Source organism: Myodes glareolus, chromosome 1, assembly GCF_982192425.1.
Source record: "Myodes glareolus chromosome 1, mMyoGla1.1, whole genome shotgun sequence".
NCBI classification, from domain to species: Eukaryota; Metazoa; Chordata; class Mammalia; order Rodentia; family Cricetidae; genus Myodes; species Myodes glareolus.
This window is the reverse complement of record NC_142026.1, coordinates 68,916,139-68,937,294: the sequence shown is the minus strand read 5'-3', so window position 1 is coordinate 68,937,294 and position 21,156 is coordinate 68,916,139. Positions and strand designations below refer to the sequence as shown.

The 21,156-nt window shown below is 43.3% G+C and overlaps 1 protein-coding gene across 5 annotated transcripts in view; it reads left to right on the top strand.

Moving 5' to 3' along the window:
- Pla2g4c (phospholipase A2 group IVC) overlaps nt 1-21,156 on the top strand; it is a 46,763-nt gene that overhangs the window by 22,345 nt on the left and 3,262 nt on the right. For all 5 annotated transcript variants that reach the window (XM_048427775.3, XM_087908944.1, XM_085691938.2 and 2 more), the window contains 12 exons: nt 3,802-3,991; nt 5,963-6,083; nt 8,164-8,304; nt 9,595-9,648; nt 11,169-11,222; nt 12,083-12,244; nt 12,601-12,768; nt 13,900-13,995; nt 15,094-15,248; nt 16,802-16,973; nt 18,616-18,766; nt 19,573-19,701. In XM_048427775.3, coding sequence (XP_048283732.3) covers nt 3,802-3,991; nt 5,963-6,083; nt 8,164-8,304; nt 9,595-9,648; nt 11,169-11,222; nt 12,083-12,244; nt 12,601-12,768; nt 13,900-13,995; nt 15,094-15,248; nt 16,802-16,973; nt 18,616-18,766; nt 19,573-19,701 — 1,593 coding nt within the window. The remainder of the gene's footprint in view (nt 1-3,801; nt 3,992-5,962; nt 6,084-8,163; nt 8,305-9,594; nt 9,649-11,168; nt 11,223-12,082; nt 12,245-12,600; nt 12,769-13,899; nt 13,996-15,093; nt 15,249-16,801; nt 16,974-18,615; nt 18,767-19,572; nt 19,702-21,156) is intronic.

Sequence of the window (21,156 nt, the reverse complement as noted above, 5' to 3'; positions counted from 1 at the left end):
TGTTTCCTGGGCTCTTTGAAGGATGACAGTTCTAGTCTTAACAGTGCTGCTGTGACAGAGAACGCATCCAGATAGACAGATAGAGCTATCTAATAGAAATATAACTTGAGTCACATTTGTCCCTTCTGATTTTCTAAATGTTAGGGAAAATCTCAAGACAAGCTGTCCCACTGACAAAAAAGAACTCCAATCAGACCAGATTAAATCGAATTAAATGCCTGTTGTTTAATAAATGCAGCACTTGGGTGGACTGAGACAGCATGGCAGGGAGAAGAGCCCAAGAAAGCCCCAAAACCTTTCTCCAGCACAAGCCTAAATAGCCTGAGGGAGTGGTCCTGACCCTCCCCGGGAGAGGGGTCAGTGCTTGACAGGGTAGGAGTTGGAGTCTGGACCTGGGCAACTCCCTGGCCAGGGGCTTCCAATCACTAAAAGCCCCTTAACAAAGTAAAAGGGTACAGTGACATTAGTTTTAATGATGTATTTTTTTTAATAATAGCATATTAGTTAATTTAAAATTATATATACATATATGTTTATGTAGTATATGTTAATCGTATCTATTCCCCATTCCCCCAAGACCCTCTTCAGCACAGCTCCTTCTCAACTTCATATCCTCCCATTTTATTTTTATTGTGATTCAGTCCATTTAATACTTCCATATGCACAAGGGTGTGGGGTCATCCTCTGGGGTATAGTAGATTTATCAGTGGCCATACCCAAGAGAAAAACGACTCTTCTTCCTCCAGGTGTCTGACATATGAGTATTTTATCATGTAATACAAGTCATTAATCAGATATTTGATATTCCTTTTGTCAGCCCAAGTCTTTGAAAACAGATACACATTTTATTTTAAATAATTTTGTTATGTTTATTTATTGAGCATGTTTATAAATACATTTGCATATGTTTGCCACCACACATGTGTGGAGGTCAGAGAAACTTATTTCTCATGTCTTTCAGCTTTCCAGTAATGGAATAGAATGGCAGTGTTTAAATTCAAGTTAATTAAATTGAATGAAGAACCAATTTCTAATCATATTAATCACATGCACTGTTAACTACGTTCCCTCATTGCTGTTTCAAAAATACCTGATAAATGGGGCTGGATACTTGGATCAGTGGTTAGGAACACTTGCTGCTCAGTCATGAGAACTGAAGTTTGGGTCCCACCTCAGGAGGCTCACAACACCCATCTAGCTTCAGAAGATGACATTCTCTCCTGGCTTCCTTGGGCACCCCCCCCCCCCACCAACATGTGTGCATGAAGATACATACACATGCACAGACACACGCAATAACATAAATAAAAATGCCACTTGACAAATGTGACTTGAGGAAATTAGGGTTCATTGTGTTGCCATGGGCACTTGGATATGTATGTGCAGCTAGATGCACATTTTTAAAAGTATTAAAAAGTTCTGACTGAACTAGCCGGTATTGAGTTTCCTTATAGGAACTGGTAAGGAGTTTTCCTTTGAAAACCTTTCTCCATCTAGGCATGTTCTCAACTTGTTTATCTAAATCTTTTTATTAAGAAAATAAAAAGCAGGAAGATGATAGGAGAACAAATCCAGTTCCCTTTCAATACCTGTGTGATGCTGAGAAGGAGCTTTGCTTCTTTCTGCTTCTCTAAACTGAGAATGATCCTATTGTTCCTTTTGATGGCTAATTATGAAGACGATTGTGCTGGTTGGTTTCTTTGACAACTTGATGTGAATCATAGTCATCAGGGAAGAGGGAACCTCAACTGAGAAATTGTCTCCATCAGATTGGCATGTAGACAAGACTGTGAGTGCATTTTCTTGACTAATGTTTGATGTGTGAGAACCTAGCCTACTGCAGGCAGTGCCACCTGTTGGGAGAGAATTCTTCACACTGTTGCCCTGCTGTGCCAATAATGCCACCTTGAATCAAGGACAGAGCCAGCAATTGACTGACTGAGATTAGTCATAGAGCTGTTGGAAGACTGAGGAAGTCGGGAGAAAGAGAGGGACAGGAAGATAGAAGCAGGAGATGAGGGGGACTTCTGGGGCTTTTGGGTCTGGAAAACGTGAACAGCAGGGTCTGATGTGAGATTTCCCTCTGTATGCTGTCAATATGTTTTATTGTCATTCGTTAATAAAGAAGCTGCTTTCAGCCAATCACTTAACAGAATATAACAAGGCTGGAAAAGATATATAGAGAGAGTAGGTGGAGTCAGAGAGAAGCCATGTAGCTGCCACAGAAGACAGAGGCCTCTGCTAGATCCTGCTGAAACTTTGCCATGACCTCGTGCTGATGCACAGATTAGTGGAGATGGGTTAGTTTCGGATATAAGAGCTAGCTAGCAATACGCTTAAGCTATTGGCCAAACAGTATTGCAAATAATATAGTTTCTGTATGATTATTTTGAGTTTGGGCAGCTGGGAATGGAAGAGCCTCTAACTACAAGGGTCAATACTCCACTAGTAACAGTTTAGGTAAATGCTGCAGCCACCCTTAGGCTGGTGGTCCTGGGTTGTATAAGAAAGCAGGCCGAGAAAGCCATGGATTCAACATTCCTTTATGAACTCTTCATCAGTTCCTACCAGAGTTCCTGCTTTGACTTCCCTCAGTGATGAAGTATAATTTAGCCTGTAAGCCAAATAAACCCTTTCCTCTGAAAGTTGGTTTGGGTCAGTATTTTATCACAGCAATAGAAACCAAATGAGAACAATGATGTAACGGTCACACACTTGATAGATGTTCATCTGAAACAAATACTATCTGCCTGTCATGTGTAGGATTGGGATTCAGTCTCAGAGGTGGGATTCAGAGGGACACTGAGATGGACTATGGGGGTAAAAACGTTATCAGAAGTTACTATTTAGTTACTTGTCTATTGCTGTGATAAAACATGATGGCCAAAGTGACTGTATAAGGAAGAGTTTATTTGGGCTCACAGCTTTAAAGGGGAGTCTGTAGTGGTAGGAAAGGCATAGCAGCAGGCAGTTGGAGCAGGATGTTGAGATTACATCTTCTGAGCAACCAGAGAAACCAGAGAGCGTGAACTGAAAATATGGTGAAGTTGTGAACTCTCAAAGTTCACCCTTGTGATATATTTTACAGCCAAGTTTCTACCTCCTGAAAGTTCCAAAACCTCCCCCAAACAGTGCCACCAACTGGAAACCAAGTTCAAACACATGAATCTATAAAGGGCATTCTCATTCAAATTACCAGTTATTAATGCCATCAACATATAGATAACAACAGAGTTCAGTGTTCTGTAATGAGACAGACAATGTGGTGGGGGATCTGACAGGAGTCAGGACTCATATGGTAGAGTCCTTTTTATAGGTCTCAGGGAGGTTTCAGCATGATGCTACAATCAGTCTCTCTGATTTCCCATCGTGGAAGCAGTTGGGGAGCAGGATGTGTATCTATCTGTACCCTCTTTGGTGTAAACTTATTTCCCCAGGTTAGAGGTCCTGGTATTTGGGAATATGTTAACTAGATCTTCATAGACTATGATCTTAGTAGGCGCATGACTCTGCCTGTATAATGGGCAGGGTAGCAGTCTGGCCTGGAGTCCAACATTAAACTATGATGTATTTCTTCTATCTTGCTCTCACTGTCCTATCTGTTGAATAAAAGACTCACACCACACATACTTCACATGCGTGAGTCTTCCATGGACTCTCATCCTTGTTTGCATACTTAGTTTCTGTTATGACAATTAATCATTCTTCCCCTGGCTTGTTACATGAGAGAGACAGTCAGAGTTAATGGCGTTTTGGGGTCACTATTCTGATCCTCAGTCCATTTCTTCTCTCTGTCCCCAGGGCGTTGTCTTCATTCTATATCAACAATGGAAATGTGGAAGGGATGGAAGAGGAGCTGAAACAGCGATATGAGAAGAATAGGTGGCACTTTGCAGAAAACTTGGAGAAAGCCATACAGGCATCAAAGAAGGAGAATTACTCCATGACTGACTTTTGGGCCTATTTTGTTGTTTCCAGGCAAACCAGAGAAGTAAGTCACTCCTAGTAGAGGACATGGGGTCCCAAAAGACTTGACCAAAATCTTCTTTCAGCTCTTCCAAATCTGGTCACTCGGAACTTCTACCTCAAGACTAAAAATATGCCAGGGTTGATTGGTTGAAAGTAGAAGAATCAGACTCTGAGTGGTTTGTGCAGTAAAGTGAGTAGAAATTATGAGAACCATAGAAACATCTAGGACCATCCAAATGCAAGAGGCTCCAAGGCACCTATTTTTTTCCATCTCTGTCCTTGATCATTTCTTTTCTTGAATTTACTTTTCTCTTTGCTTGTATTCATGTTTTATTCTTTACCCCAGAAAGACTGGAGTTTTCTGCATCCCTGTGTTCTTAGAAAAGTTTTCCCCAGGCCCAGAGTGTCACTGTGGTCACCTCCAGACCTTCTAGTCAGCAGGCTCTAGGATCCATTCCCAGGCTGTCTGAGCATATCAACTGGTCAGCTCTGTTCAGAACAGATGACTACCACAATCCAAATGTCTGTGACCTACAGGGTGAATTCGTCATGGGAGAGTCAGGATGACAGTAGGAACTCAGCCCCAAGAGTTCTTTCTCCAATGGATTTCTTCTGGTTTTGTGGTTTGGTTGAGTTGGGTTGGTTGTGCCATTCTTAGAAATGAGAGGGACAAACAGCTTGAACTGAGGGACAGGAATAAAAAAGAGAGAAAATGGAAGTTTTGAATGATACTGTTAGAATTCCTACCAGACTGTGTGTCCTAGGGGAACAGATGCTCTTTAGAACTGTCGAAGTAAAACAGGAACCCTCGGTGTTTTTGTTTTCTCCTCTTATCCCTCTTTTCCTCTCCCTCCTTCTTTTCCCTTTCTCACTGTCCTTTCTGCCCCTCCCACCTTCCCCCTCCTTTTCCTTAAAGTTATTTTTTGTTTTATTTGTATATGAGTGCCTGCATTTATGTATATGCATTGCATGCATGCAGTGTATGTATAGACCAGAAGAGGGCATTGTATCCCTTAGAACTGGTGTTACAGACACTTGTGAGCTGCCTCATGGGTCCTGGAAGCTGAACCCTGGTCCTCTGCAGATGTTCTCAATCTGCAGTCCCCTCTCCATCTTCTCTCTTTCTTGTACTTCTCTCTCACCCTCCCTCTCACAGTTTAACTTACTGTTTTTTAAGATTTATGGAGGTTTACCTGATATGTTCACAGTTGAACATACATATATATTTCAAACACATCTTGATGACTTTGGATACATGCATTTACATGTGAACTCTATCATGATCAAAGTGCTAATTTCTTGTGTCCCCCCGCCCCGCCTCTCTCTCTCTCTCTCTCTCTCTCTCTCTCTCTCTCTGTGTGTGTGTGTGTGTGTGTGTGATTTGTGAGACAGATGGTAATGGTTTGCATGACAACTATACCCTTCAGTTATGCTAAGTGGCACAAGCCAGTCACATGATTCCACTTCTCTGAGGCATCTAAGATAGTAAAACACAGGAATGAAGAACAGAATGGTGATGGTCAGCACCCTGAGAAGGAGACAAATGAGAACTGCTGCTCAAAGGGGATAAAATTCCTCCAGATAAATAGGGACATCATCTCTTTCTTCATTCTTGGCCTGTGGGACTGCTTTCCTCTGCAGAGGTCTCTCTGACTCTTCCCCAGTCTCATCCTTTGAGGGTACCCGACCGTACTCTGTAGATGACTGCTGTCTGTTTTCTACACCGAAGAGTATGAACAGTGGATTGTTGAGATAGCTGCAGTCAAGCCAAGATCTGAGTTCAATCCTGGGCCCACGTGGTAGAAGGAGAACTGACTCCTTCATGTTGTCCTCGGATTTACACACATGTGGAATGGGTTTCATAGATGAAGAAGAAAGAAACGACTATTCCAGAACTAGGTGCACTATATGCAAAGATTGCACTGAGTTTGGGGAGAATAAATCATCCCCTTGTGCTTCTACCCCATTCAATCTGGGTACTTTTCCTCCATAGCTACAGAACTCTAACTTGTCCAGCATAAAGAAGCATGTGGAAGAAGGACTGTTGCCCTATCCAATCTTTGCAGCCATTGATGGTGACCTTCAGCCTGACTGGAGGAAGAGAAAAACTCGGAGTAAGCAAAAAATTGAAGGGAGGGGAGGCAGCAAGGGAATGAAAGACACTTAACAGGGCTGTGGATATAGCTCGGTGGTAAAGTGTTTGCCTTGAATGCATGGGACTCTGGGTTCCATCTCCAGGTAAAGGCTTTGAGTGGAATGTATGGATGTTTCTTCCAGACTTCCCCATTGGGAGGTCCAGGAGCAAAAATGGGCTGTCAGGATAGAATAGAGAGCAAACAGGCATCCCAGAAATTACCAACCACCACATGGGCCATACTTGCATTGGGTGACCGAGGATGCTGAAATATGGGTGAAGTGAGGGACCCAGGTTGGAGATACAGTGGCATGACTCTTTACTTTCATTTTCTCCATGGCTCCAATAACTACCCCAGTGTTGCTGGCTTTCCTAATGTTCCATTTTTCTTTTCAGCCACAATCTTTGCCCTGGGATCAAGAACTCTTCATCCAATTTACTATATATAAAATGCATTTATTTGTTTGATGTGTTTGCCCCTATTTCTCAATATCTGTCAGGCCATATTCCAGGTGCTTGCTCACCCTAGCATCTTAAAGCTTGGAAATTCCTGAGGTCAATGCTCTATTTCTCTCGTCTCTGTCTATGTTCTTGATCTTGTTTCATTTTGGTTGTTGTCACAATTACTGTAACAAAAAGCAGCCCAGGAAAGAGAGAGTTTATTTGGCTTACAATTCCAGGTTATGGCCCATTATTTCAGGGAAGTCAAGGGCAGGGAGGAAATATGCACATGTATCTTTATTTTCTTGCTTACTCTGGGCTAGCTTTCCCTCCCTTTATACTGATTCTGCCTAGAGAATACTGACACTCACAATAGGCTTGAATTTCCCCATCTCAGTTAACAATCAAGAAAGACTCCCACAGACATACCCATAGGCTAACTTGATCTATTACTCATTAAGACTCTTGAACTTGGAGCCAATTTCCTATGGTGGGGTGCCTTGCTCAGTCTTGATACAAGGGTGAGGGACTTGCTTCAATTTGATGTACCAGGTTTTGTTGACTCTGCGTGGGAGGCCTTACCCTTTCTGAGGAGTGGATGGGGGAGCTGAGGTGGGAGTGAGGTAAAGGGGAGTAGGAGGAGGGGAGAGAGGGGGAACTGTGGTTGTTATTAGAAAGAAAAGAATGCAAAAAACGCCCCTCTTTTAGCAGGTATTCTGGCCCATGCCAGGTTGAAAGTTAAAATTAATCAGCATAGTCTTTGTATGGTTTTTCCACTAGAGTGGGTAGAGGTGATCTCCTCCTTTTCATAGACCTCCCCCATCAGCTCAGAGGTAAGGTTAATTTGGCTGTAACATCTGCCACTCCATTGATGACTAAGGTTGATTTGACTGATATTAATGGCTATTCAGGAGGTTCCTTCCTCTCTAACCACTCTATATGTCCCTCCTGAGCTGTACAGCGGTTTGGAGAGGGTGGCCTTCCCTTGTAGAGGAAGACAGTTACTCAGTAAAGCATGTCTAAATAGCTGCACTCTTTACAAATATTCCCTAAAGAACAATGAGACCTCTACTCCACCCCTTCTCTAACTCAACCTTCAACATTGCAACCATTGTCTTCTCCACAGTGTGGACCAAGTATCAGCATCTCTCTTGAGGAATCTTGTAATTATTTCCTCATCTGTCTTCCTAGACATTGTCATCTGTGCCTTCCATGCCTACTTGATAGAAATTTCTAGAACAAACATGATTGTGTGATTTTTATCCTTATAATAAGTAGTCACTCAGTCCACAGTGTCCTAGATAACCCTCATATCATAGTGCGTCTGGAATTTCTGTTACCCCCACATTCTGACATTGCATCTGTGATGAATTTGAAGAGAAAGGTACGGGTATGAGGCTCATATTTGGGGAAGTAATGGACACAGGGTTTTTGAAATAATGAATTGTGTCCATCTGAATAGGCTTTCAGAGGCATGGGGAAGAGATCCCCAAATATTTGAGATCAGCCAGCCCATCTCTAGTCTCTTGGTTGGCATTCCTTTCTATATGGAATCCCTTCCCCCAGCACCTATGTTCCAGGCTCAGAGCTTATAGTTTACTCTTGTTTTGCCTCCCCAGAATCCTGGTTCGAGTTCACCCCTCATCATGCTGGCTACCCTGCACTTGGGGCTTATGTCCCCATCACACAGTTTGGAAGCAGATTTAAGAATGGAAAATTGGTTAGATCTGAGCCTGAGAGAGACTTGAATTACCTGAGAGGTCAGTATTGGGCTCGGATGGAATTCAGTGGAGATGGGGAGTAGATGTTGGGCAAGAATGACCTCTCTGAGTACCTAGCTCTGCTAGGCTTCTTCATTGCTAGGAGAAAAGGAGAGATCTTGGGGTTTCCAGAGGAAGGCCTTCAGCATCTCCCAGGGACTCCCTTGCTTGACAGATAGATACCTGATTGCTTTCTAAATGGTCCAGGAGGCACCTGAATCCAAGGTTACATGATAAACAGATTTAGAATGCGGGTATGGGATTTATATGTGACCTCACAAATGAAGCCTTCAACACTGTGCCCAGAGTATGGTAGAAATTCAAAGATAGTTAAATCTCCATTTATTCAGTAAGTCATTTTTGTTGTTGTTTTAAATTGAGTCTCATGTATCCCATTTTGTCCTTGAACTATGTGGCTGAGGCTCGTCTTGAATTCTTACTTCTCCTGCATCCATCTCCCTGATGTGGGAGTCCCCTCTGTGTGCTGTGATTACCATAAATGAATGAAGAAACTGCTTTGGCCTGTTGATAGGGCAGAATTTAGGTAGGTAGGAAGACAGAACTGAATATTGGGAGAAAGAAGGGCAGAGTCAGGGGCCGCCATGGATCCACTGCTGATAGACGTGCTAGAACTTTGCTGGTAGGCCACAACCTCGTGTTGATACACAGATTAATAGAAATGGGTTAAATTAAGATGTCAGAGTTATCCAATAAGAAGCTAGAGCTAATGGGCCAGTCAGTGATTTAATTAATACAGTTTCTGTGTGATTATTTCAGTTCTGGGTGGCCAGGATGAACAAGTGGTCTCTCCTTGCAACATCTCCCAAATGCTAGAATTATAGGTGTGCACCACCATGTCTGGCCAGCATATAATTTTGAGATACTGTGAAGTCCATCATGGATGCCTTCTTCTGTATAGAAAACAAAGCCGAAATTGTTGTTTTACTTCACTTCATCCTCCACTGAAAATGGCCCTTCCAACCATCTAGTCACTGAATTAGGGACTTTTGATGTCATCTCTGCATTTTATATATTTCTAATCTGGATATATATCATCTACATTACATTTCCAGGTTTTTAGAATCCATTTATACCCCTTCCTTCCCACCAACAGGAACACCCACACTTAAGCTGTCATTGTCTGACACTAGAACTGCTAGCCCCTCAGCTGTTCTCCACATTCCCATTCTGCTTCTGTCGATTATAGGCAACAGGATTTACATGTAATGGAACCCTATTGATTCACTTTAATTACAGGAAGTCTTAGTTTTATTTCCCTTTTCTTTCCAGGTTTATGGGGAAGTGCTCTAGCTGATATGGAAGAAATTAAGAAATTTATTTGTGGTGAGTATTTGAGGGGGACCCAGGGGTCAAAGCCTAGAGATAATCTTATGTGAAGAAACTAATTTTCAGTTTTCTTCATGTAACAGAAGAGGTGACTACTGTCATTGTGCTGATAATTATATTTCCTAATGCTAGCCACCACTGGGGCATCCAGGCTTACTGCAGAGTGGCTGGGTGTGGGCTGTCTTGGCAACAGTGGTGCTTAGTTACATGTGACCTCTTTTTCCCACCTCCTCTGCATCTTCGTTGCTCTATCTACACCACATAGATGATGATAAAAGTAGTTGTAAGGATTTAGAGAGTGAATTCCTCTAAAGTACTAAGGATGGAGCCTGGTAGGTAAAAGCACTGGGTAACTATAGCAGTTATTATCTGTTCTATTATATTATCCTTATCACAACCCAAAGAACTGGATGCTAAAATCACCTGAATTTAAAATTTTGTTTATTTTTGCCAGGCTTGGTGGTAACACTTTAATCCCAGCATTTGGGAGGCAGAGGTAGGAGTTCTCTGTGAGTTGGAGGCCAGTCTGGTTTCCATAGAGAGTTTCAGGGCAACCAGGACTACATAGAGAGACCCTATCTTAGCATTTTGATTATTTTGTGTACATGGATGTTTTGTCTGCGTGTATATCTATGTGCCTGTTGACTGCAGAGGCTAGATGAGGGCATTGGATTCCCTGGAACTGGAGTTATACATGGTTGAGAAATGTCATGTGTGTATTTGGTATTGGGCCTGGGTCCTATGGATTGGCTGGCAGTACTCTTAACCACTGAATCATCTTCCCAACCTTCAACTTTAATTTTTTTGAGAGCCATGGAGTCTTAAGAATGCTGAGTTACTTGTGTACTCTCACTGTCAATTGAGCACTGATGTAGGAATGAATGGCAATCTGTGCCTGGTGTCATGTCACAGCTCTGACCAGTATGTCAATATGCTCTGGCCAACCAAATGCTCTGTGACACTATACCTCCTACAACTGAGACAGAAGTACCCACTCCAGTCTTTTGGAGATGACTTTTAAATAACTTAGAGGCTAAAGTTGGAGGTGGGGTCATGTTTCATTTCCTTAGTGGGTATACTAGGCTTGCTCTCTGGTGAAGAAGCCTTGCTTTATAGTGATATGTATTGTCCCATCCAATTTCAAGTTACCAATATGGGTTCACTGGAGGTAGAGTTGGAAGGGAGGCATGAAGTTAGGTCTTGAGAGTCATTATCAGCAAAGTTCCCGCCTGCTGTGGCCAATACTATAAAGGAATAGCCCTAGAGAAACTTGCCTTGGACACACTCAATACCAGGACTGGTAGTGCATGCCTGTGATCCCAGCACTTGGGAGGTGGAGGCAGGAGGATCAGGAGTTCTAGGTCATCTTCAGCTATGAAGGGAATTTGAGACCAATCTGGACAATATGAGACCCTGTCTTCGAAAACTGAAAAAAAATATACTCAACATCATAGCCAGTGACTGCGTTGTACAGATAAACATTCTGCATTTTTTTTTTTTTTTTTACTTTCTTGCAGACATGTTAGCAGACCTGAGAGCAAAACTGAAGCAGGGACATTTGAATATGGGAGGTAAGCACCCTGCTGTGTTCTGAATCACTGATGAGAACAAGGATGAGAAGCTGAACAAGCCACCCAGAGATTATACAGAATGTTATGGTTGTGCTCATAGTCACCTTGTGAAGTGCTATTCTTGTCTCGTCTGCTCACCTGTGCTGTGTGCATGTGTGATGTATGTACATGTGCTGTGCATGTGTGTGGAAGCCAGAAGATGATGTCTGGTGCCATCTTCTATCACTCTCTACCTTCTGTGAACATGGAATTTCTTAATTGGCTAGACTGACTGGCCAACAAACCTCTAGGATGCTCCCATCTCCACTATCATTGCTGATTATAGGTGTGTGCCCCTTTGCCTGACTTTTTAAGTGGGTGTTGGGGATCTGAACTCAGGTCCTCATGCTCGAGTAGCAAGTGTTTTATTGATGGAGTTATCTCACTACCCCCACACAGGAGATTTTTGACAGATGAGGCAACTGAGGATCCTGGGGAGACAGAGAAACCACAGCTAGAAGTGTATGTTTGCATGAGTGTGTGTGTGTGTGTGTGTGTGTGTGTTCCTTACTCTTCCAGTAATTGTAAAGAGTTAATGAGGGAGGGTAAGAAGCCTTATCAAGAGGACTCATGCCTCTGTGCTACATGGAATAAGGGAGGTGGGCTTCTGTTCTGTACTTTCCATTTGTCAGCCAAGGTGGGCCTGGGAGGAACATCTAGGTTCGTGAATTGCATGTGGGAGTTTTGTAAGTTAAACACATGGAAGCTGGGTTGAGTGTACACAGCAGTGTCAGGAATGGGGTGACAAGGAGGCTTTTATGGGGACAGGCAGTGATGGTCTCTCCACACTCTCATGGGAGGCTACTTTTGTCTCTGAGCAGCGGCTGGAGCAGTGGCTAGAACAGCGGCATACGTGGGAGTACCAGAGACACAGGTGGATGAAGTGCTCTTGGATTTAATGATGGCTTTTCTTAAAGATCAGAATGACCCCAGCATCAAGGATAAGCTCCAGGCCCTGCAGCAGGTTCTGGGTGCTAAGAGAGGTTTGTACATGAGTTCACATTTGCAAACTACTGTGTGGATGCTAAGGGACTAGAGAGCGTGAGGGAAGCAGAGGGTTGACACACAGCCAGGTGGCTCACCATGGAGATGTGGCCCTCTTTTCTCCTCCCTCCTCCCTGTAAGTGACTGTGTATGCAAGTAAGCTCTGCTGCCTATTTCCTGAGCTTTCGTAGGTGTCTCTGAAGGATGTAATGTTTTATCTCAGAGGAAACTGCTCTACAGCACAGTCACATTCAGGTCACCACAGGAGATGAGATGGAGTAGGCTAAGCAGTGACTTTCAGGAGATGGCACAGGTCTGTCCTGAAGCGGGTAATCAGTTGCGTTTCTTGTGGCAGATGTGTTTGGTGAACAGAAGTACATCTGGCTGGCTGAGGTAGTCCAGAATTGGAATGAGGTCTCTCCCAGGGAGAAGGAGCAGTTTCTTGAATATCTGTTGTACTGCTTCATGAGGACACAAGAGCTTCCTGTGGGTGCCATGTATGGACCGAGAAGCTGGATTGGGAGTAAGTGCCAGCACTATCATCCTCCTCCTATCTTGTCCCCACTGGTATCTGTCACATTTTCTTATTCCTGTGACAAATTATCTGACACAAGCAACTTAGAGCGGGTTATTTTGACTCAGAGTTGAAGGAGATACTGTCCATCAGAAAGTGTCACATTGCCCTACAGTCAGAAGGCAGAGAGAGAGAGAGAGAGAGAGAGAGAGAGAGAGAGAGAGAGAGAGAGAGGAGAGACAAAGGAGAGCAGAGAGAGAAAAAAGAGAGAGGAGAGTCACATACAGAGTGATACACATAGAGACAGAGAGAGACACACAGAGACACAGAGAGAGACAGAGAAACAGGGACAGAGAGTGAGAGAGAAACTGTTTAAGGAGATACTGTCCACCATGGCAGAAGGAGTATAAGGCAGCTGGTCCCATTGCCTCACAGTCAGGAAGCAGAGACAGAGAGACAGAGAGACACACAGAGATATAAGAGAGACAGGGAGCAAGACATAGAGAGACACAAAGAGAGACAGACAGAGACATAGAGATAGACACACACATATAGAGACAGATATGGAGAGAAAGTTTAAGGAGATACTGTCCACCATGGCAGAAGGAGTATGAGGCAACTGGTCACATTGCCCACAATCAGGAAGCAGAGAAAGAGAGAGAAAAAAGAGAAACAGAAGAGACACAGAGATAGAGAGAGAGAGAGACAGAGTGAGAAATAAAGACAGAGACATAGAGACAGAAAGAGATAGAGATGAAACACACAGAAAGGGAGACAGAACAAGATGGAGAGAGAGACAGAGATGGAGTGAGAGACATAGAGAATGAGAAAGAGGGAGAAAAGAGAGGGAAAGAGAGACAGAGACAGATGGAGAGTGAGAGACAGAAAGAGACACATACAGAGAGAAAAACAGAGGGAGAGAAAGAGAGAGGTGCTGGTGTTTAGTTCAGTTCACTTTTTCCTCTTTATTCAATTGGGGACCCAAGCACCTGGGACATTGCCATCTGCTATAAGGTAAGTCTTCCATACTCAAACCCTGTGTCACATTGAAGGTCAGTGCTTCACCATAGGACCTTAGAGGAGTGCCAACCCATGCCATCCCATGATACTTACTTTCTACTTTTCCATTTCTGCATCTAGGTCATCTCCGGGACACTTTTACTTTTCTGAGTAAAACTGGAATTTGTTGTTGGAAGTGGGAGTGGGGAACTGTTTACAACTTCCTCTATAAAAACGGTGAGAATGCACCCCTTTCTGCCTTCCTAATCTCTAATGGGCTGTGATGAGCTATGAAGGGTGAGGGCCATGCAGTGATCTCAGCTCATCCCTTTCGTGGAGCTGTCGGGGTGTGGATGGCATGGTGCTCAATGATCTGTATGGCAGAGCCTCTCTATGGTAGTGGTTCATAACAAGAGACACATAGTCTTTTTGGTATCAATAGAAGGCATAGTAAGGCCCCTGAAATACTGGTGATTTCCTCTGATTCTAAAAATATGTAGACATTCACCATAGGTTATCTTTTCATGATCTGACCTCCATCATTCAGATAGAATAGGCACTGACCCGTGGGATACTCTTAGGTCACTTTATATCTTTTATAAACTTCTGTCATCTTGCTCTATGAATGACTTCTTCCAAGACTATGCCAATTCCCAAACATTTACCACTCTTCCGTGATGAGACTGCCTACCACCAACATCTTGTGCCTTGATGCCTTTGTAGTTTGAGAGAAGGTAATTTCCCTAGAAAGATAAGCTTCACAATGTTTTTAGCTTGGTCAACACCATACTTGCCTTGAGAAGTTGTATCACTCTATTTTCATTGTTTATAACAAAATACCCCAGGCCATGTACTTTATAAAGAAAACGGTTTTATTTAACTCATAGCATCAGAAGATGAAAGTCCAAGATGAGGTGGCGCCATCTGTTCACCCTCTGGTTTGGGTGTTCCTGGTTGCAATATAATGTAATGGAGAAGCCATATGTAGAAGGGACATAGTCACAGATGGATGGGCCTTATTGTATAAATACTTTGCTCTCTCCAGAACTAATAATTTACGGCAACATAAATCCCTTCCATGGCTGATGCCTCCACCTCCAAATCGATCTGTCCTTTAAAAGGTTCCTCCACATCAGCACTTCACACTGCAGACCAGTCTTCCAGGGCATGAGTCTCTGTGGAGCACACTCAAACCATGTCCAGACAACAGCAGAAGTGAACCCTACTGGAATGGGTCTCCACTCACCTCTCTGAGACAACAGTTTTGTTTGCTCAAACTGCTTCCTATACCCTACATTCTGACCTTAGATTAGACAAGTCTTTTCCTGATTTAAGGTAACATCACAGATGAGGCCATGCAGAGCCGGGAGTTTCTGCATCTGGTGGATGCTGGTTTGGCTATCAACAGTCCCTACCCACTTGTTTTGCCTCCGGCTCGTGAAGCTCACCTCATCCTCTCGTTTGACTTCAGTGCTGGAGATCCACTAGAGGTAACTGAAAAGAAACCTATGTATTTGAGGGAAGGAGATGAGCTGACCTGGGCAGAGATGGGGCTGTGCAGGAAGGAACGCAGGGTCTGGTTGGGGAGTGGACATTGGGCAATTGTTGTCTGGGGCACTATGGCATGTACACCCCACATCATGCATAGACACGCATAATGATAATAATTTTAAAACCTTGCTGACAGGCAAGATGACTCAGCAGATAAAGGTGCTTGCTGCCAATCTGAGGTCCATCCTCCAGACCCATGTGGTGGATCTCATAAGTTGTCCTCTGATGCTACACACACACTGTAGCAATACATGCACACACCTGCATGTGTGCACACATGCATACACATGCACACAAAATAAGTACATATATAAGTTTATATATCTTGTCTTTAAAATATACACACTTAAATAATATGCATTTGCACCTCTTATGCAATACATACAGATATATAAAAGTATACTTGTGTTTATTAAAGTTAGATCATCAAGCTTGGTGGCAGATGTCTTTCCCTGCTTAGCCTCAGTGCTGGTTGGTAAAGATTTATATTTCACACTTACAATTTTTTTTTTCTGGCTGCAATAATTGGATCTGGAATGTACCCCAGAAGTTAAGAACTTTTGCTCCATGTGTTTGAACTTGATCCTTAGGGTGTTAGGGTGTAGTGATTGGGGAATGTCAGAACATTGAGTAGATGTACCCAGTGAAGTGGTTCTTTACCTTCCCAGTGCTGTGACCCTTTAATACAGTCCCTCATGCTGTGGTGATTCCCAACCACAAAATTATTTTTGTTGTTAGGTTATAACTGTAATGTTGCTACAGTTATGCATCTTATTGTAAAATATCTGTGTTTTCTGATGATTTTAGGTGACCCCATGTGAAAGTGTCATTCAACCCCTAAAGTGTTGATAACCACGGGTTGAGAAACACTGGCCTAGGGGGAAGTCCCTAGTGTACTGGGTGCATGCTCTCAAAGGACAGCATGGTCCTTTCTCTTTCTGCTATCTATCTGCCTTGTGAGGTGAGCAGTTTTGCTCTGTCATTCACTCTCACCATGTAGACAAGTGATCATGGCTTGGAACCTCCAAGCCTTGAGCCCAAACCAACCTTTTCTCTTTGTAAGCTGATTGTTTTGGGTGTTTGTTACAGTAATGGAAAGTGGACTGGCTGTCTTCCATGGTAATCATTAGGCTATTTGAAAGCATTTGCATGGCTGTCTTTCCATTTCAGTTAGCCAGTAATGGAAACTGGCTTTGTCTGTCACCATCCATCCCTCCTCTGGAGGTAGAGGTTAAAGAGTCTCTCAGGGAGGAAATGAGATTAGCTAATTCCAAATATATGTAGGTGTCCCCTCATCTGAGTACACTGTTCTTCATAGAGACCCCTAAAGTTATTCTCAAGCCTTGAAGAAACTATTCATTGACCCACAGTGAGTGAGAGATGTCTTCTGTACAAAACCAAACCCCAAACAATCATGCACTTTCCAGCCTCCTCCTGAGGTTTTTGCTGAAGTCCCAGTGTGTCTCAAGGGTCCCTGTTCTCCCCTTCTCAGACTGTCAGGACCACAGCTGACTACTGCCAACGCTATGGAATCCCTTTTCCTCAAGTGAGAGAGGAGCAGCTGAAGGAATGGGCCAAAGCCCCAGCGAGCTGCTACATCCTCAGAGGGGAAACTGGACCTGTTGTCATGCATTTTACTCTGTTCAACAAGAACAACTGTGGAGGTAGGTGTGGGAGGAAGAGCAGGGTAAGGAGCCATGGGATTCTGGCTGGATGGTGCTATATTTTAGGGATGCCTAGTCCACACTTCAACATCTAAAACTCATCCTGTCCATCGTGGGGCCTCCAAAAGGGCATCCTGCTTTCTATTTCTCTCTTCGACATTTATGTCTGTTTCCTCCTTTTGTTGGGACTTTCATGTCCTAGCTGGATGTCTGGCTCCTTCCATCTGGGCACTCCACATTTATTATCCAGTCATAGGTGAACAGTCCTAGGTGGGTCTCAGCATGTAGCACTGTGCTCGGCAGTCTCAGCCCTGCTGCTTAGCACACTGGAGTCCCTGGAGCTCTCTGCCACGCTGCCTATGGAGTGGGGTTCCCTAGAGGGATAAAGTAGAAAGCCTGTCTTTTCTCTTTCTGTAAATTGTGTCTCCCTATTATTGCCAAAGCTGGCTTTGAGCTCAGGCTTTCCTTCCTTCAAACTTCCAAGTTGCTTTAACCTGTTCCTTTCTACTGGCCTTGGTTTTGTTTTAAGGGATCCTAGTCTGTTTGGATGCTCACCTTCCTAGTCCTGGAGGGAGGGGGGAGGAACTTGAAGTTCCCACAGGGCAGGAAACCCTGACTGCTCTTAGGACTGGAGAGGGAGGAGGAGAGGGAGTGGGGGCAGTGGGAGGGTATTGGGAAGAGGGGCGGAAGTGGAAACTTTCATAAATTAATAAAAAAAAATACAAACCGAAAAAAAATGAGCTCAACAATAAATGTTTGTTGTGAAAGTAAAAAAAAAAAAAAGATTTATTTTTGTTCTTTTTAGTTATGTGTATGTGTGTTTGCCTGTCTGTGCACGTGAGTGCAGATGCCCAAGGAGGATAGAAGCACTGGATCTTTTGGAGCTGGAGTTACAGATGGTTATGAATCACCTGACATGGGTACTGCGTACTGAACTCTAGTCCTTTGAAAGAGCAGTATGAGTTCTGCCTAGCCATTCCTCTGGTCCCTATTAAATTTATTTCTAGGACAGAGTCTCACCGTGTAGTTTAGCATTAGCTCAAACTCATAATCTTCCTGCTTTGGTCTCCAAGTGTTACTATGATATGTATGCACTACCATACTCATCTAGTGTATGTACTCTCTTGCTTCTTTTAATTTTTTGAAAAGATGTTTTATTTTTATCTTATGTGTAAAATTTTTTTCTGCATACGCACCATGTGCATGCCTGGTGCCCAAGGAAGCCAGAAGAGGTCATCAGATCTTCTGGAACTGAAGTTACAGGTGTGAGCCACCAAGTGGGTGGTAGGAATTGAGCTCATTTCCTCTGGAAGAGCAGTTATTACTCCTAATTGCTGAGCTATCTCTCCAGCCTTCTCTTTTTATTCTTTTAACAAATATTTATTAGTCACTTACATTAGCTGTCATTCCGACCAATACATATTAATATGGAAAGGGAGGCATTTTTCTTCTTTGTTCAGGTACGGAGGATAGATGGTAAAAACAGTGGTTCACTTTATAAAGCAATATACCAACACCTCTTTATTTATAAAGCCAAGTGTGCCAGCTGGATTTGGGCCACAAAAGTAGTTTACAAACTTCTTACATAAATGAGCATGATCCTAACTTGACAAATCTTTTTCTTGGTTTGGTTCTATTTCAGATGACATTGACACATGGAGAAAAAAATATGAGACAATGAAACTATCTGACTTCTACACACCAGACCTTGTGGCAGATTTGCTGAGGGTGTCTAGGGAGAATGTTCGGATAAACAAGGATAATATCCTCAGTGAGATAAGAAAAGTGGCTGGGTGAGTATCAGCCTATATCAGCAGCTGTAATTGCCCTGATCTCTGAGTTGGCGCTAAGGAATATCTGTAGCAGAACTAACTTTCAGTACATCTTGTGGGAGGATTGTGGGTGTAGATGAAATTGAGCTCCTACCTAGAACTCTTCCTATGAGGGCCTGGTGGTGTGACTCTAGGGTAGAGTCCATGCCTAAAATCCTTCAGTAAGGGGCTGGGGGTGTGGCTCAGTGGTAGAGCCCCTGCCTAGAATCCCCCAGTGAAGGACTGGGGGCATGGCCCAGTGGTAGAGCCCCTGCCTAGAATCCCCCAGTGAGGGGCTGGGGGTGTGGCTCAGTGGTAGAGCCCCTTCCTAGAATCCTCCAGTGAGGGGCTGGGGGCGTGGCTCAGTGGTAGAGCCCCTGCCTAGAATCCGCTAGTGAGGGGTCAGGTTTAGCTTAGTGGTAGGGTACTTGTTTAATTTGTATGAGACTCTGGGCTCCATCCTCTGCACTAAAAATAAAATTTATGGCATGACAGAAACTGTTTCTTACCACCAGAGCTTGCATCTGTGAAGGGGAGAAGATAGGCAGTGAATAGTGCTGGAGTGAGTGGCTTTCTGAAGCACAAAGCAGAGTGGACTAGGTTGCTATGGCTTTTAGGGCCTCCTTGGAGGCCAAATGGCTGAGCATTTTCTAATAAGCAAAGAGTATACACTGAATGACCACCCCATCACAGCCCTTTACAACTGACATTGAGTCCCCAGTCACTGCCCCTGGATCTAGAAATGTCTGTCAGATGATATTCAGAGCTGCTTTTTATTCCACTCTCAGGAAAACTGGCAACTTGCTAAGGATGAATAAGGAGGACTTCTTGGGATACACAGTGCGGAATGTTCAAAGCTCTCGGACTGTGGAGATTAAGATATCCAACAACACGGACATAATATTCAAGGAGCCTTTGTAAGTCTCATCCTTGTCTTGTTCTCCCAAGTCTTGTCCTAATCATCCCCATGCCCCATCTGTGATCATAGGGCATTTGTGCAGGGGCTTCCAGCTCAGAGACAAGGCTCAGTGTATGATGGCAGATCAGATAGATGTAGCCAGTTTAAGTCTTAGCTTCCCTTTTACAGTATGTGTGCTAATAGCATGCTTACATAAGTTTGCAAAGCTCTTGCTTTAAGAAATTATTTGTTTAACTTATGTGTATAAATATTTTGCCCTGCACATATGCATGTGCATTGTGTCTGCAGTGCCAGTAAGGTTGGAAGAGGACATCAGATCCCCTAGAACTGGAACTACAGATGATTGTGAGCTGCCGTGTGGGTGCTGGGAATTGAACCTGGGTCCTCTGAAAGAGTGGAAAATGCTCTTAACTGTCAAGCCATCAATCTTTTAAAAATGTAGTATTTTTTTTTTACTTTTTCTTTGAGAATTATATATCTATATCTATATCTATATCTATATCTATATATCTATATCTATGTATGTATACACACACACATACACACTGAGATTAAAATGTAGGTATTCTTGTGCAATAAGATAAAATAAATGAGAAAATAAATTTCTTTGAACCATGCATGGTCTATAGAGGCCTCCAGAGGTTCTGTTCTCCTATATATATATATATATATGTGTGTGTGTGTGTGTGTGTGTGTGTGTGTGTATATATATATATATATGTATATGTATATATATATATATATATATATATATAGCTTTCAATCACATTTACTCCCCCAAATCCCCTACAATTCTTCCCAGATGCCCCCAGGTTCCCTTCCAGACTTCATGTCCATTTTTTTTTTATTAACCCACTGAGTTCATCTGGTGCTACCCACATATATGTGGGTGTTAGGTCATCCACCGGAGCTCAGACTGTAGACTTACTGGGATGACATAAGAGTCTATTTAAAGAAAGTAGACTTTCTCTCCACCAGAAGCTATTAAATTTGTAAGTAGCTCTTCATGCAGGGTGTGAGATACTGTGCCCCTCACCAACCCATTTGGGGCTGTGGACTGATCTTGTGCAAGTAAGCACAGCTACTCGGAGTATGCGAGTACAGCATTCTAGTCCAGAATGGTTTTATCTTTTGAGAACCTGCTGCCCTTTTGTCCTCGCGTGGGTTTCATTTACGTGGAAGGCTTGATGGTGGGATACTCCCTCCCCAGTGTGGGCACCATGTCATGTGGCAGAGACGAATGTAGTTTCTCCCAGCTGCCTATAGTCATAGGCAGTGATCTTGGTTTTCTTGATATGAAGCCCTTAAGTGGTGCATGGGTGAATCAGGGTTGCAAAGCACAGGGAAAGAGTGCCGATTACGATGTCTGTGGGAACCACATGCATAGAATCTGGAGTAGAATGACTTTAACCTGTTGAATAAGTGGGAGGAAAGCCCTTAGTGATGGCTCAAT